The sequence below is a fragment of the Myxine glutinosa genome, chromosome 12, assembly GCF_964187855.1.
Source record: "Myxine glutinosa chromosome 12, kmMyxGlut1.1, whole genome shotgun sequence".
Taxonomy (NCBI): domain Eukaryota; kingdom Metazoa; phylum Chordata; class Myxini; order Myxiniformes; family Myxinidae; genus Myxine; species Myxine glutinosa.
In genome coordinates, this window is record NC_136272.1 from 3,217,901 (window position 1) to 3,235,130 (window position 17,230).

General features: G+C 43.5%; 1 protein-coding gene across 1 annotated transcript in view; it reads left to right on the forward strand.

The window, feature by feature from the left end:
• The window catches only part of LOC137438283 (semaphorin-5A-like), a 109,224-nt gene that overhangs the window by 24,743 nt on the left and 67,251 nt on the right, over positions 1 to 17,230 (forward strand). The window contains exons 3-4 of the mRNA XM_068133414.2: positions 2,652 to 2,843; positions 9,054 to 9,215. Of these exons, the coding sequence (XP_067989515.2) occupies positions 2,652 to 2,843; positions 9,054 to 9,215 (354 nt within the window). The remainder of the gene's footprint in view (positions 1 to 2,651; positions 2,844 to 9,053; positions 9,216 to 17,230) is intronic.

Sequence of the window (17,230 nt, forward strand, 5' to 3'; positions counted from 1 at the left end):
AGGAAAGCGTGGCAAGCTCATAGTGGGGATGAGGAAAGCATGGCAAGCTCATAGTGGGGATGAGGAAAGTGTGGCAAGCTCATAGTGGGGATGAGGAAAGTGTGGCAAGCTCATAGTGGGGATGAGGAAAGCATGGCAAGCTCATAGTGGGGATGAGGAAAGTGTGGCAAGCTCATAGTGGGGATGAGGAAAGCATGGCAAGCTCATAGTGGGGATGAGGAAAGCATGGCAAGCTCATAGTGGGGATGAGGAAAGTGTGGCAAGCTCATAGTGGGGATGAGGAAAGCATGGCAAGCTCATAGTGGGGATGAGGAAAGCATGGCAAGCTCATAGTGGGGATGAGGAAAGCATGGCAAGCTCATAGTGGGGATGAGGAAAGCATGGCAAGCTCATAGTGGGGATGAGGAAAGCATGGCAAGCTCATAGTGGGGATGAGGAAAGCATGGCAAGCTCATAGTGGGGATGAGGAAAGTGTGGCAAGCTCATAGTGGGGATGAGGAAAGTGTGGCAAGCTCATAGTGGGGATGAGGAAAGCGTGGCAAGCTCATAGTGGGGATGAGGAAAGCGTGGCAAGCTCATAGTTGGGATGAGGAAAGCATGGCAAGCTCATAGTGGGGATGAGGAAAGTGTGGCAAGCTCATAGTGGGGATGAGGAAAGTGTGGCAAGCTCATAGTGGGGATGAGGAAAGTGTGGCAAGCTCATAGTGAGGATGAGGAAAGCATGGCAAGCTCATAGTGGGGATGAGGAAAGCATGGCAAGCTCATAGTGGGGATGAGGAAAGCATGGCAAGCTCATAGTGGGGATGAGGAAAGCGTGGCAAGCTCATAGTGTGGATGAGGAAAGCATGGCAAGCTCATAGTGGGGATGAGGAAAGCATGGCAAGCTCATAGTGGGGATGAGGAAAGTGTGGCAAGCTCATAGTGGGGATGAGCAAAGCATGGCAAGCTCATAGTGGGGATGAGGAAAGCATGGCAAGCTCATAGTGAGGATGAGGAAAGCATGGCAAGCTCATAGTGGGGATGAGGAAAGCATGGCAAGCTCATAGTGGGGATGAGGAAAGCATGGCAAGCTCATAGTGGGGATGAGGAAAGCGTGGCAAGCTCATAGTGGAGATGAGGAAAGCATGGCAAGCTCATAGTGGGGATGAGGAAAGCATGGCAAGCTCATAGTGGGGATGAGGAAAGTGTGGCAAGCTCATAGTGGGGATGAGCAAAGCATGGCAAGCTCATAGTGGGGATGAGGAAAGTGTGGCAAGCTCATAGTGGGGATGAGGAAAGCATGGCAAGCTCATAGTGGGGATGAGGAAAGTGTGGCAAGCTCATAGTGGGGATGAGCAAAGCATGGCAAGCTCATAGTGGGGATGAGGAAAGCATGGCAAGCTCATAGTGGGGATGAGGAAAGTGTGGCAAGCTCATAGTGGGGATGAGGAAAGCATGGCAAGCTCATAGTGGGGATGAGGAAAGTGTGGCAAGCTCATAGTGGGGATGAGGAAAGTGTGGCAAGCTCATAGTGGGGATGAGGAAAGCGTGGCAAGCTCATAGTGGGGATGAGGAAAGTGTGGCAAGCTCATAGTGGGGATGAGGAAAGTGTGGCAAGCTCATAGTGGGGATGAGGAAAGCATGGCAAGCTCATAGTGGGGATGAGGAAAGCATGGCAAGCTCATAGTGGGGATGAGGAAAGTGTGGCAAGCTCATAGTGGGGATGAGGAAAGCGTGGCAAGCTCATAGTGGGGATGAGGAAAGCATGGCAAGCTCATAGTGGGGATGAGGAAAGTGTGGCAAGCTCATAGTGGGGATGAGCAAAGCATGGCAAGCTCATAGTGGGGATGAGGAAAGCATGGCAAGCTCATAGTGGGGATGAGGAAAGTGTGGCAAGCTCATAGTGGGGATGAGGAAAGCGTGGCAAGCTCATAGTGGGGATGAGGAAAGTGTGGCAAGCTCATAGTGGGGATGAGCAAAGCATGGCAAGCTCATAGTGGGGATGAGGAAAGCGTGGCAAGCTCATAGTGGGGATGAGGAAAGTGTGGCAAGCTCAGAGTGCAGATGAGGAAAGTGTGGCAAGCTCAGAGTGGGGATGAGGAAAGTGTGGCAAGCTCAGAGTGGGGATGAGGAAAGTGTGGCAAGCTCATAGTGGGGATGAGGAAAGCATGGCAAGCTCAGAGTGGGGATGAGGAAAGTGTGGCAAGCTCAGAGTGGGGATGAGGAAAGTGTGGCAAGCTCATAGTGAGGATGAGGAAAGCATGGCAAGCTCAGAGTGGGGATGAGGAAAGCATGGCAAGCTCAGAGTGGGGATGAGGAAAGTGTGGCAAGCTCATAGTGGGGATGAGGAAAGTGTGGCAAGCTCAGAGTGGGGATGAGGAAAGTGTGGCAAGCTCATAGTGGGGATGAGGAAAGTGTGGCAAGCTCAGAGTGGGGATGAGGAAAGTGTGGCAAGCTCATAGAGGGGATGAAGAAAGCGTGCCAAGCTCAGGGACATCACCAGGATGCATTATGATCTTCGCTGCTTTTATTCGCCAATCCTGCATTCCTTTCCCACTAATTCCACATCACCATTTTAAGCTCATCAGCACTTTATTCATTTTTGAGGTACATTGAGAGATGTCGTTTATTTTATGGCTTTCATGAAAGTGATGATTATGTTTCTTGTGTAGAACTGCAGTTCGAAGCAAAGCTAGAACCCGGGTGGTCATCTTGGTCACTGTGGGAGTCTTGTTCCCGCACCTGTGGCCTGGGGTTCCGTGTCCGACGGCGGTACTGCACCCCAGTGCCCACACGCCACCTCACACCTGCTTGTCTCGGCCCAAGCACACAGTACGGAGAGTGCAGACTGAAGCTTTGTGCAGGTACTTTGCTGTTTGCCATTCATGCCGTATTCAAATATATTCCCTTTTTGGACCTTGTTTTTGAAAGTTGTTGTTTCTGAAAGTTGTTTTTCTGTTTGCACTATTGAACTTGTCTTTCACCATAAAGGATACTACCTATACACTTATTTGTAAAAATCCCGTCAAAAATGACAGGTTGGACCAGTTTATTTGACAGTGCAGCCTCGTGAGCTTGCCACTCTCTGAAGCCTCGGCCCAGTGTCAGGTGTGCTTATATCTTTTTTATTTATAAGACATCATAGGGATGTAAATCAACACTCGTTTTACTCTGTGCGCATTGCACATCACGTGCAGTGAATTTCACCTCCCTATACCTTGTATTTATTGTTTTGTTTTTTTGAACGCTTCTGTACACCACCCTTGATGCTCGGTTTATGAGCCACCGTCTACACTTCCAATAGAAGAGACATAATAATTGCCCTTTTGTAAAATGTTTTTCGAGTTTGTTTTATCTTCATAAATAGACCGTAGCGAACACACATTTGCGTTCAAAGGTTGTATTTAAAACCTCCCCCTATGAAGGGGTCAGACATCTGTACAAACACACAAACTGACATTGTCTTTTATAAGGTGCTTTGAAATATAAATATATAATGAAAGGTTTACTTTCTAATATTACTATAAACATACTCTTACAAATAATGGACATTGATATAACTTTAATACATTCTGTTGCAAAAAATAAATTAAACAAGAGAGGCAAAAGTCTTCTTGTGGTGAGACAGTTGCCCTGAAACAATTTGCCTTCGCCTCATGGAAGGCAAATCCAACTGAAGGTAATCTCAGTTCTTTTCACAAAGCTCGGAACAAGTGTGTGTCTACCCTCAGGAGATCCAGGAAACAATATCTCTCTACTCTCAAGACTGAACTCTCAAACCTGTCTCCTTCCTCCAAATCCTGTTGGTGTCTGGTCAAATCTGTTTCTGGTGTTTGTTCCCCCTCCATCCCCTCCCTTACCTCAAACGGCTACACAGCTGACTCCGCACGTGAAAAAGCTGAATGCCTCAACTCTGTGTTTGCCTCAAAGTCTTGTGTCCCAAACCCATCTCTCTCTGTACCCACCTTACCCAGTTGTACCCAACTGCTCATGGACTATGTGCCCTTCTCTCCTGACAAGGTGGAGAAGTTTTTGTCAATCCTCGACTCTGATTCTGCAACTGGACCAGACGGCAGCAGCCCACGGGTCCTAAAATCCTGCTCTGCTGCTCTATCTCACCCTCTCTCTGTTCTATTCACCCTCTCTTTTGCTCAAGGTCATCTGCGATCTGCTTGGAAATAAGCCAACATAACCGCTTTGCACAAAAAAGGTGCAAAAACAGATCCTTGCAACTACAGACCAATCAGCCTTCTCCCAATAACCAGCAAGGTCATGGAATCCATCATTGCTTCGGATATCAAATGCTTCCTCTTCTCCAATGGCTTGATCTCTGATCATCAATTTCGTTGTAGCCCAGGTCACTCTACTCTGGACATGCTGCTTCTGCTGTCTCAACAATGGATACAGGGCCTCAATGCCAAACAGCAATATCAGAGCTGTCTCCCTTTACATTTCACGTGCCTTCGATACGGTCTGCCCCGCCTTGCTCACCAAACTCTCCTCCTATGATAACCATGGAAATCTCCACGCATGGCTGGCGGACTTCCTCTCTAGTCGTAGTCAACGTGTGGCCCTGAATGGATTTCTCTCATCTACCCTTCCTGTTCTGGCTGGAGTTCCCCAAGGTAGTGTTCTGGGCCCTGTGCCTTTTCTGGTCTTCATCAATGATCTCTCCGACTCTCTGGAAAATCCTCTCTATCTCTTTGCTGATGACTCCACTCTCTGCCGCTCCATATCTCAACCCTCAGATTGGCAGGCAGCAGCCTCTTCACTCTCTGCAGACCTGGACAAAATCACAAACTGGTCAAACAAGTGGAACATGTCTTTCAATCCTGACAAATCTCACACTCTTACCATGTCTCCCTGAAAAGACCATCTGGAAAACCCTCCCGTAGACTTTCTAAATAATCCCCTCAAAGAAGTTCTGTCACTCAAGCTTTTGGGTCTCACTATCTGCCATTATATGTCCAGGGAAAACCACATTTCCAAGCTGACCTCCAAAGCCAGTCACCGTCTGGGCATCCTCGGTTGTGTGAAGTCCTTCCTTGGCACACCTGAGTTCCTCACCACAGACAAAACTTTCATCCACAACTCCATGGAATGCTGCTCTCCCCTCTGAGCTGGTGCACCTGCCTCACACCTAGCTCGTTTTCACGCTGTTGAAACGAAAGCTCTCAGAATCATTGGAATCTCCCGTGATGAAGCTGATTCTAAGGGCCTTTCTCTCTCACCGCAAGCAGGTTGGTGGTCTTTCTGTCTTCTGCCGACTCCTCTCCTGCCTGGCCCTCCCTGCTCTGTCTGTGCTATGTCCCCCAAATTTTCCTGCAGGGCGCACAAGATCTGTCAGCAACCCTCTTCTTGTGAAACTGCCAAAATCAAGACTCTCTGCTCACCTTCACCCTTTCATGCCTCTTTTCTTCCACCTCTGGAACAAACTCCCTCACTCTCTTCAATCCCTCTCCTCCCTCCAGGTCTTTAAAACAGCTGTTCACCACCATCTCTTGTATTCACCCATCCAAAACCTTGATCTTTTCTACCCCTGTTAAAACACCCCAAATCCACCTCTTTCAATCTCCAACTTCTTTTCTGAAATTCCTAGTTGTATCAATTGGTTTTAAACATGTACCACTTCCCTCCCCTCCCCTCCTCCCTCCCAACGTCCCTCTCCCTTCCACAGATCTACCGACCGACGTACCTGTTCTCTACTGTTGTTGTGTTTGTATGTTTTCCTCTCTCTCCCCCATCTTGTCTCCCGCTCCCTTTATTTATTGTATGTGTTATGGGTCTGCCGTTCTCATGTGCAATGTGTTAGCACTTCTACGAGGCTTGACTCTGCATTAAAAAAGAAAAAAAAGTTAGAAAATCTAAGTTGGAAAATTAGAATAACAAGTAAAGTAAACATGTTTATTACTGTCTCATTAGGATTCCTTCCTGGAATTAAACTACCTGTACTTGCACCAACCCGATCAATATGGTGAGCCTTCTCAAAGGAGATCAGATCAGATTATATCAAACCAGATCAGATTACATTAATTCGAGTATGAATGCATTAAACTACCTGTACTTGTACCAACGCCATCAATATGGTGAGCCTTCTCAAAGGAGATCAGATCAGATTATATCAAACCAGATCAGATTACATTAATTCGAGTATGAATGCATTAAACTACCTGTACTTGCACCAACCCGATCAATATGGTGAGCCTTCTCAAAGGAGATCAGATCAGATTATATCAAACCAGATCAGATTACATTAATTCGAGTATGAATGCATTAAACTACCTGTACTTGTACCAACGCCATCAATATGGTGAGCCTTCTTAAAGGAGATCAGATCAGATTATATCAAATCAGATCCGATTATATCAAATCAGATCAGATTATATAAAATCATATCCGATTATATCAAATCAGATCAGAATATATCAAATCAGATTGTATCAAATCAGATCAGATTATATCAAATCGAGTATAAATGAATTAAACTACCTGTACTAGTACCAACACCATCAATATGGTGAGCCTTCTCAAAGGAGATCAGATCAGATTATATCAAATCAGATCCGATTATATCAAATCAGATCAGATTATATAAAATCATATCCGATTATATCAAATCAGATCAGAATATATCAAATCAGATTGTATCAAATCAGATCAGATTATATCAAATCGAGTATAAATGAATTAAACTACCTGTACTAGTACCAACACCATCAATATGGTGAGCCTTCTCAAAGGAGATCAGATCAGATTATATCAAATAGAGTATAAATTAATGAAATACTTGTACTTGTAAAAACCCGATAAATATGGTGAGCCTTCTCAAAGGAGATCAGATCAGATTATATCAAATCAGATCCGATTATATCAAATCAGATCAGATTATATAAAATCATATCCGATTATATCAAATCAGATCAGAATATATCAAATCAGATTGTATCAAATCAGATCAGATTATATCAAATCGAGTATAAATGAATTAAACTACCTGTACTAGTACCAACACCATCAATATGGTGAGCCTTCTCAAAGGAGATCAGATCCGATTATATCAAATCAGATAATATTAAATCGAGTATAAATTAATTAAATACTTCTACTTGTAAAAACCCGATCAATATGGTGAGCCTTCTCAAAGGAGATCAGATCAGATTATATCAAATCAGATCCGATTATATCAAATCAGATAAGAATATATCAAATCAGATCAGATTATAACAAATCGACTATAAATGAATTAAACTACCTGTACTAGTACCAACCCCATCAATATGGCGAGCTTTCTCAAAGGAGATCAGATCCGATTATATTAAATCAGGTGAGATTATATCAAATCAGATCAAATTATATCAGATCAGATTATATCAAATCAGATCAGATTATATCAAATCAGATCAGATTATATCAAATCAGATCAGATTCTATCAATTCGAGTATAAATGAATTGAACTACCTGTACTTGCACCAACCCCATCAATATGGTGAGCCCTCTCAAAGGCGATCAGATCCGATTATATCAAATCAGATTAGATTATTGCAAATCAGATCAGATTATACCAAATCAGATCAGAATATATCAAATCAGATCAGAATATATCAAATCAAATCAGATTATATCAAATTAGATAAAATTATATCAAATGGAGTATAAATGAATTAAACTGCCTGTACTTGTAACAACCCCATCAATATGGTGAGCCTGCTCAAAGGAGATCAGATTATATTATATCAAATCAGATTATATGAAATCAGATCAGATTATATCAAAACGAGTATAAATGAATTAAATACCTGTATTTGTACCAACCCGATCAATATGGTGAGCCTTCTCAATGGAGATCGGATAAGATTATATCAAATCGAGTATAAATGAATTAAACTGCCTGTACTTGTAACAACCCCATCAATATGGTGAGCCTGCTCAAAGGAGATCAGATTATATTATATCAAATATTATATGAAATATAATATTTATTACAAATATTATATAAAATACAAATATTATATAAAAATCAGATTATATGAAATCAGATTAGATTATATCAAAACGAGTATAAATGAATTGAACTACCTGTACTTGTCGCAACCCCATCAATATGGCGAGTCTTCTCAAAGGAGATCAGATCATATTATATCAAATCAGATTAGATTATATCAAATCGAGTATAAATGAATTAAATACCTGTATTTGTACCAACCCTATCAATATGGTGAGCCTCCTCAAAGGAGATCGGATAAGATTATATCAAATCGAGTATAAATGAATTAAACTGCCTGTACTTGTAACAACCCCATAAATATGATGAGCCTTCTCAAAGGAGATCAGATCAGATTATATCAAATTGAGTATAAATTAATTTAACTACCTGTACTTTTAACAACCCCATCAATATGACGAGCCTTCTCAAAGGAGATCAAATCAGATTATATAAAGTCACTGCTTATCTTTGCTTGAATGTCTATGTCAAAATCCATTTTAATATCACTTGCACTCTGTGGTGTTGCATGCTCGAGTATGTCATCCTACAGGTGGTGTGGTTAAGCAGGTATTTTTGTTAATGTATTTATTGATTTCAAATACAATCCTTATCCTTTAATGGCCACAGTCATTCCCATGTTCGTTTCGGGTTGGTCGGGGGAAGGTTTTGGCCTCAGTCTTCTACGAACTAGCTGACCTGGCCTGATGTTCGACTGTGTAGTTCGGGCAGGAATTTGTAATTTGTTCATTGTGCCACTGATATAGCTCTCACCTCCTCCTCGCGGAGAACACCGTGAGATCTTTAATGTCCACCAACTATTACTGGCTGACAGGATGCCCGTTGAATGTCCATTGGTCCATCCGAGGGATGGCACACACACTGATGAATCACCCTCCATGTGAAACACGGGGATGACAGTTTATACCTGGGTTGGGATTCAAACCCATGCTAGAGAGCTTTGATGCGAGTGTGCGTACCTCTACGCCATCCTTGCAGCCCCGATGTTAAATACTATCGTATAAATGTGTGACAGCCGAGAGGTATATGATGCTACCGAAAGTGCGATTACCAGCAATGTGTGTTCCACAGGTGAAGGCGGCTGGACATGTTGGTCAGCCTGGTCAGATTGTTCGGGCCCATGTAGCCTGAGCTTCAAGACTCGCAGCCGTCATTGCACCATCGCTGAGGATTCACGGTTGTGTGCTGGTCCTCCAAAAGAAAAAGAATCCTGCAGAATGCAGGGATGCCCAGGTAAGATATTACTCATTATCCAGCTATCTTGTAGTAGTAACGGGCAGGAGAAAATTGCTTATGTTTGGGCATGCATGTATAATAATAAATGAAATAACAAAGTAAAGACAAAACACAACACTAAAAATGGCTTCCAAACAGTTACTCTGACAAAATAATAAGTTAAATCCCAAGAGACAACACAAGCAAGCATATACAAATGTGAATTTGCAGGAGCAGGATAGGAGAGAATAAGCAAAATCCGCAGCGATGAAACTGCAGGGCATGCACGGTGGAGAATAATCTCTTGAGGTTCGGCAGATGCAACAGCTGTAGTATTCTGGCAGATATGTGAAAAAATCGTGCACTTCATGATAAAAACATGCACTTCATGATAAAACACTTCATGATAAAAACATGAAACCTGGTACGTCGATACTATGTGATATAACAATCATTTTCAAGGTTGAAGGCACTCCCAGAATGCCCTCCGTTAGCCATGGCGGCCATGTTACAAAATGGCCACCATCAAATTTTCCAGTGGTCAGGACTCTTCGCTTTCATTGGTTGAAAGACCAAATATTTTTCCTACCCCCACTAACCAAGAATTCCAAAAATGAATGAAAAAAACCACGTTATTGGTTAACCAGACCGATAGTCTAACGACGGCGTAGCCGGGCTTGTTTGATACTTTAGTTGAATACGATAGTATGACCTGGGTGGGGATACCAGTTAGCAATTTATGTAAGTATTTATTATCTTTTCAATAAATTCCACATTCCTGTGCCACCTTCAGTCGAACGTCAGGTATTGACAGCAGGATCGTGAAGGACTTGGACAAAAACGTACCCAGTCTGAATGTTTGTATATCCAGTCAATGGTGAAACTGCAAATAGAGAATCCGCGAATGTCCTGGATAGAAACCCTGATGTCATTTCCTCATTCTGCTTTAAACTCAATATCTCTATATTTTCATTCCACACAGGATCATTCATCCATCATTTTGCTTTCCTATGTAGGAATGTTGGCTTATAGTCCGGCAGCTAAGCTAAATATAGCATAACAATTGTGCATTTTGTGAGGAAAGCACCAAATTTGGCACACTACTAGACTATCATATTATGAAAGGATCTGGATATTGGGCCGTCTCAGATTCAGAGATTAGATTTTTGCAAGATTTGCAGATTTTGCAGATTTGCAAGCTGAGATTGCAACGCCAGGGACGGCCGACTCCTTCCTGCGAGCTGCCCACGTCACCCGCACAAGAAGAGCTCATCAAATCACTGCAGCGGCACTGCACATCCTGCAACACCGTGCGTATGAACGCCACTGTATGACAAGACCTGCCTGAGTTCGAAGCCCGGTGTCACCAGAGAGGAGAAGACATTCCCAACTTTCAGTACTGGGCAACTGTGCTGGAACTAGAGATGTTGGTACTGGTCTACGTGCGTTCTCTGCGGCAGGCTTCATTCACGACGTACCTTGATGCCCTGACGGAACTGGTCCCATGGTTCCATGCCTTAGACCACACACACTATGCCAGGTGGGTCCCTGTTCACCTGAGGGACATGGTTGCACTCCCAATGAAGCACCCAGATGTAGCCAGAGAATTCAGGGCTGGCAACTTCACTGTACAGAAGACGAAGAAGGTGTTCTCTTCGATCCCAATCGAATCGAAATCTTGCAAAAATCAAATCTCTGAATCTGAGATGGCCCAATATCCAGATCTTTTCATAATATGATAGTCTACTAGTGTGCCAAATTTGGTGCTTTCCTCACAAAATGCACAATTGTTATGCTAAGTTGCCCCACTATTAAGCCCATCCTACCCTCATCTAGATGATTCAAATTAATATTCCATGGCAGCAAGCCGAGGCCACTGAATCTCCCCAATGTTTCGGCGATTGATGTGTAGCCTGCTCCTTGAAATCTGTGGGCAAAATCGTCGGACACTGAAGTTTCTCATTGATTTCCTTTTGACAAAACAGGCACTTTTTCCAGTCCATGGGTGCTGTGTCCTGGCACTCTTTCCAGTCCATGGGTGCTGTGTCCTGGCACTCTGTCCAGTCCATGGGTGCTGTGTCCTGGCACTTTTTCCAGTCCATGGGTGCTGTGTCCTGGCACTTTTTCCAGTCCATGGGTGCTGTGTCCTGGCACTTTTTCCAGTCCATGGGTGCTGTGTCCTGGCACTTTTTCCAGTCCATGGGTGCTGTGTCCTGGCACTTTTTCCAGTCCATGGGTGCTGTGTCCTGGCACTCTTTCCAGTCCATGGGTGCTGTGTCCTGGCACTTTTTCCAGTCCATGGGTGCTGTGTCCTGGCACTTTTTCCAGTCCATGGGTGCTGTGTCCTGGCACTTTTTCCAGTCCATGGGTGCTGTGTCCTGGCACTTTTTCCAGTCCATGGGTGCTGTGTCCTGGCACTCTTTCCAGTCCATGGGTGCTGTGTCCTGGCACTCTTTCCAGTCCATGGGTGCTGTGTCCTGGCACTCTTCCCAGTCCATGGGTGCTGTGTCCTGGCACTTTTTCCAGTCCATGGGTGCTGTGTCCTGGCACTTTTTCCAGTCCATGGGTGCTGTGTCCTGGCACTTTTCCCAGTCCATGGGTGCTGTGTCCTGGCACTTTTTCCAGTCCATGAGTGCTGTGTCCTGGCACTTTTTCCAGTCCATGGGTGCTGTGTCCTGGCACTTTTTCCAGTCCATGGGTGCTGTGTCCTGGCACTTTTTCCAGTCCATGGGTGCTGTGTCCTGGCACTTTTTGCAGTCCATGAGTGCTGTGTCCTGGCACTCTTTCCAGTCCATGGGTTTATCAGACATACAAATATATTCAGAAAGCAAATATACAGTACGTACTTCCAAATCTTCAATTTCACAAGTAATCAATTAATACGAGTATATAGGTAGTGGAGATGATACAGTATGTATGAGTAAATATATAATTCAAGGTGTTGGTCGGTGAGATGGTAAGGTGTATATAAATAAATAATGCTTTCTGAATGCAAATACTGTACAATCCTGTACTGTTCTCTCCCGTAAATCATTTTAAAATTAATCCCTAAATTGGGAAATATAATCCCGATATGATGTGCCTTATGCCCAGATATTATTACATGTGCCGAATATGAAAGAAATGTGTCCAATTATTTTCGAGTACGGGCTCTGAAAGGGTCCATGATACAAGCCCCCGGCCGGGCCGACGACGACCGGAGGCTAAAAACCGAGTGTTGTCGGAACGACCGTCATGGAGTGATTGGAGCACAGTGATGGATTGAGAGGATGTAGCCGCGGGGGTTTGCAATTATAACCCCACAAACCCAAGAGGAAAATGGCCATTTGAGTGAATTCTAGTACATTCCACCAGCACGCAAGTTGCGCTTTCATGGAAACATTTACGATGCATGATAAAGAGACAAATTGAAACCATAATTGTCAAATTTCCAACATAACATCTAATTATAATCATGGGAATATCTCCGAAGCCTTTCTCAGGAAGGGAAAGGAAGTTTCACTTCTGTATCCCTAGGGAGGGGAAACTGTGAGGGATGAGGGGGGGTAAGATAATGCTCGAATGCCTTGTGCTGAGATTTAATTGTACCTGCACAGAGGTTAGGTAAGCAAATAAACAACGATGGAATGATGCACTTCCAGTAATGAAGTACACCCAGGGCAAACATTTGGCCTTGCAATGTCTGATTAAGGCAGGAAGGGGCAAAGTGAAGTGTCAATGCAGATAGAATAATATCCTTTAAATTCGAGGAATACCATCACAATTAAGATGCAACTTGAATTGCTCTTCCACATGAGGCTACCATTAGCTGATGAATGTTGTCCCGATATCCAAGCAGGGACCTTCCTCAACAGTCAATTGTTATTGCAAAGATGATGAGACAAATAATTAATAATATTTTTAAATACTGCAGTCAAAGCTCATGGGAAAGCACAAAGTGGGGTGAAGAGGACACTGGAGTACAACAAACCGACTCCAATGTTATTTAAGGGATCTAATTAAAATATTGGAATAAACTGAAACAACAGCCCACTAGAACGGCACTCGGTAGAGCGCATACCTCGGTAGAGCGCATACCTCGGTAGAGTGCATACCTCGGTAGAGTGCATACCTCGGTAGAGTGCATACCTCGGTAGAGCGCATACCTCGGTAGAGCGCATACCTCGGTAGAGCGCATACCTCGGTAGAGCGCATACCTCGGTAGAGCGCATACCTCGGTAGAGCGCATACCTCGGTAGAGTGCATACCTCGGTAGAGCGCATACCTCGGTAGAGCGCATACCTCGGTAGAGCGCATACCTCGGTAGAGCGCATACCTCGGTAGAGCGCATACCTCGGTAGAGCGCATACCTCGGTAGAGTGCATACCTCGGTAGAGTGCATACCTCCGTCAGACTGAACAGTTTATGTTTTGTATCCCACTGATAAGCTGGATCTGGATTCGGACTTGAACCAAAATCTAATCGACTTGTTCTTGTCGCCGAACTAACTCGTCCACCAAGTTTAGTCATAACTCGTCCATAACTTTCGAAAATATCATGTTATATAATCGCTTTTTGCCCGATCTCTCAATGGTGAAGAATTACTTGGAAATTAAATAATTTTTCGTATCCGATTCCATATTCAGATCTTCACCAAAATCGAATTGATTGGTCCTTGTCACACACCCAACCTGTCCACCAAGTTTCGTCCAAATCCGTCCACAACCTTTTGAGATACCCTGCTATATATTGGTTTTGGCTCTATGAAGAATCACTGAAAAATTATACTAGCCGGATCCGAATCGATCGGATGAAAATTTAGGATTTTAGAAATTTGAAAAAAGTGGTTGAGCTTTGACCTATGTTAACCTTCTGACCTATGTTGACCTCAAAAATAGTTGTTGGTTGAATTGAATTAAATGATATGAAAATCCTATTCAAATTTCAAATCAATCAGATGAAAATGGAGAATTTTAGAAATTTGAATAGGAGATTGACCTGTGGCCGATGTTGATCTCAAAAATAGTTGGTGGTTGATTTCAGTTAACTGATATGTTAATCCTATTCAAATTTCAAATCAATCAGATGAAAATGGAGAATTTTCGAAATTCGAAAATGTTGTTGACCTTTTGCCCTATGTTGATCTCCAAAATAGTTGGTGGTTGTATTCAGTTTGCTGATATGTAAATCCTATTCAAATTTCATGCCATTTCAATTTAAAGTTTCAACGATGAAAATTGAGGATTTTAGAAATTTGAACAAAGCGGTTGACCTCTGGCCTATGTTGACCTTTTGGCCTACTCTGATCTCAAAAATAGTTAGTGGTTGAATTCAGTTAGCCGATATGTAAATGCTATTCAAATTTCAAGTCAATCTGATGAAAATTGATGATTTTAGAAATTTGAAAAAAGTGGTTGACCTATGGCCTATGTTGACCTTTTGACCTCAGAAATATATAGGATTGTGTCGGACCATGAACTCTACCATTTGGTGAAGCTTCGTGAAGATCGGTTTAAAATTGTGACATGTACGCAAGTATAAGTGAGCGGACAGACAAACACACAAACCGGAGTGATCAACATACTTGTCAAAAATTCTTCTTCTTTTTTGCCAAGTAATGATGCACAAGACCAACCAATATACTTGAAAAATCTTCGACTTTGCAAGTAACAAACAGACAGGCAGACAAGGGTGAAAACATAACCTCCATCCACCTTCGATAGCGGAGGTAAAAATATCATGCATTATAAGTAAGCGCATCTAGTATTATGTCTTGTGGCCTTCACTTTTTTCACATTTTGTTGTGTTTCAGCCTGAATTTAAAATGGATTGAATTGAGATGTTTTTATCACTGATCTACACATCCCCATAATGTCAAAGTGGATTTTTTATTTTTTATTAGAAATTTTTTACAAATTAATAAAAATGAAAAGTTGAAAAGTCTTGAGTTATGAAGTATTCAACCTTTTTGCTATGAGATCCCAAAATGGGCTCAGGTACATCCGATTCCTTTGATCATCCTTGAGATGTCTCCACAACGTGATTGGAGTCCACCTGTGGTCAATTCAATTGATTGGACATGATTTATAAAGAAACACACCTTTCTATATAAGGTCCCACAGTTGACAGTTCATGTCAGAGCAGAAACTCTACAATGATGTCCAAGGAACTGTCTGGAGAACTCCGAGAAATAAATATGAGAAGGCGCAGATCTGGGGAAGGGTATAAAACAAGTTAGTGTTGAAAGTTCCCAAGAGCACATTGAGCTCCATTATTAGGAAATGAAAAGAATATGGAACTAGAATCTCTTCCTAGATCTGGCCGTCTGACCAAACTGAGCAACCGGGAAAGAAGGACCTTGGTCAGGAGGTCACCAAGATCCCAATGACCACTGACAGATATACAGAGTTCCTTGGCTGATATGGGAGAACCTGCCAGAAGGACAATAGTATCTGCAGAACTTCACAAATGTAGACTTTATGTGAGAGTTTCCAGACGGAAGCCACTCTTGAGTAAAAGGCACATGACAGCACACCTGGAGTTTGCAAAAAGGTACCTGAAAGACTCAGAGAACGAGGCAAAATATTATATGGTCTGATGAGACGAAAATTTAACTATTTGGCCTGAATACAGAGTGCTCCGTCTGGCGGAAACTGAGCACAGCTCTTCACCCATCTAACACCATCTCAACCGTGAAGCATGGTGGTGGCAGCATCATGCTATGGGGATGCTTTTCAGTGGCAGGGACTAAGAGACTTGTAAGGATGGAGGGAACAATGAGTGGAGCCAAATACAAACAAATCCTTGAGGAGAACCTGCTCCAGAGTGCAAAACACCTTAGACTGTGGTGAAGATTTACATTCCAACAGGACAATGACCCCAAGCATACAGACAAAGCAACACTGGAGTGGTTTCAGAACAACAACGTGAAAGTGCATGAGTGGCCCAGCCAAAGCCCAGACTTGAATCTCATTGATAAATCTGTGGAAAGATTTGAAGATTGCTGTTCACCGACGCTCCCCATCCAACTTGACAGAGCTTGAGCAACTCTGCAAGGAAGAATGGAAGAACCTCCCCAAATCCAGAGATGCAAAGCTGATGCAGACATACCCAAGAAGACTTGAAGCTGTAATCGCTGCCAAAGGCTGTGCTCCGATCGGATCATCTGATCATGTCCTTGTTAAAGTGGACATCTCTCTGACCATCCTCAGGGAGCCTGCTCAGCGTCGACGAGTCTGGCATTTCACTCAGGCCAACTGGCACGGTCTTCAAGCAGCCATCAATCATCTGGACTGGTCTCCCATCTCTACCACCTCTGACATCAACTCATCCTGGGAATTCTTCCAAAGTAAATTGCTCTCTCTCATGCACAGATTTATCCCATCTCGTCTTCAGTTGTCATACCCTTCCTCCCGTCCATGGTACACGGAATCTTGTGGTGAGGCTGTTGCCCAGAAACAACTTGCCTTCGTCTCCTGGAAAGCAAATCCAACGGAAGGAAATCTCATTTCCTTTCACAAAGCCCGAAACAAGTGTGTGTCCACCCTCAGGAGAGCCAGGAAACAATATCTCTCCGTTCTCAAGACCGAACTCTCTTATCTGTCTCCCTCTTCCAAATCCTGGTGGCATCTGGTCAAATCCGTTTCTGGTGTTTGTTCCCCCTCCATCCCCTCCCTTACCTCAAACGGCTACACAGCTGACTCCGCACGTGAAAAAGCTGAATGCCTCAACTCTGTGTTTGCCTCTAAATCTTGTGTCCCAAACCCATCCCTCTCTGTACCCACCATACCCAGTCGTACCCTGCTGCTCCTGGACTCCGTGTCCTTTCCTCCTGACAAGGTGGAAAAGCTTCTGTCAACCCTCGACTCTGATTCTGCAACTGGACCCGACGGCATCAGCCCACGGGTCCTAAAATCCTGCTCTGCTGCTCTATCTCACCCTCTCTCTGTTCTCTTCACCCTCTCTTTTGCTCAAGGTCAACTGCCATCTGCTTGGAAATCAGCCAACATCACCGCTTTGCACAAAAAAGGTGCAAAAACAGATCCTAGCAACTA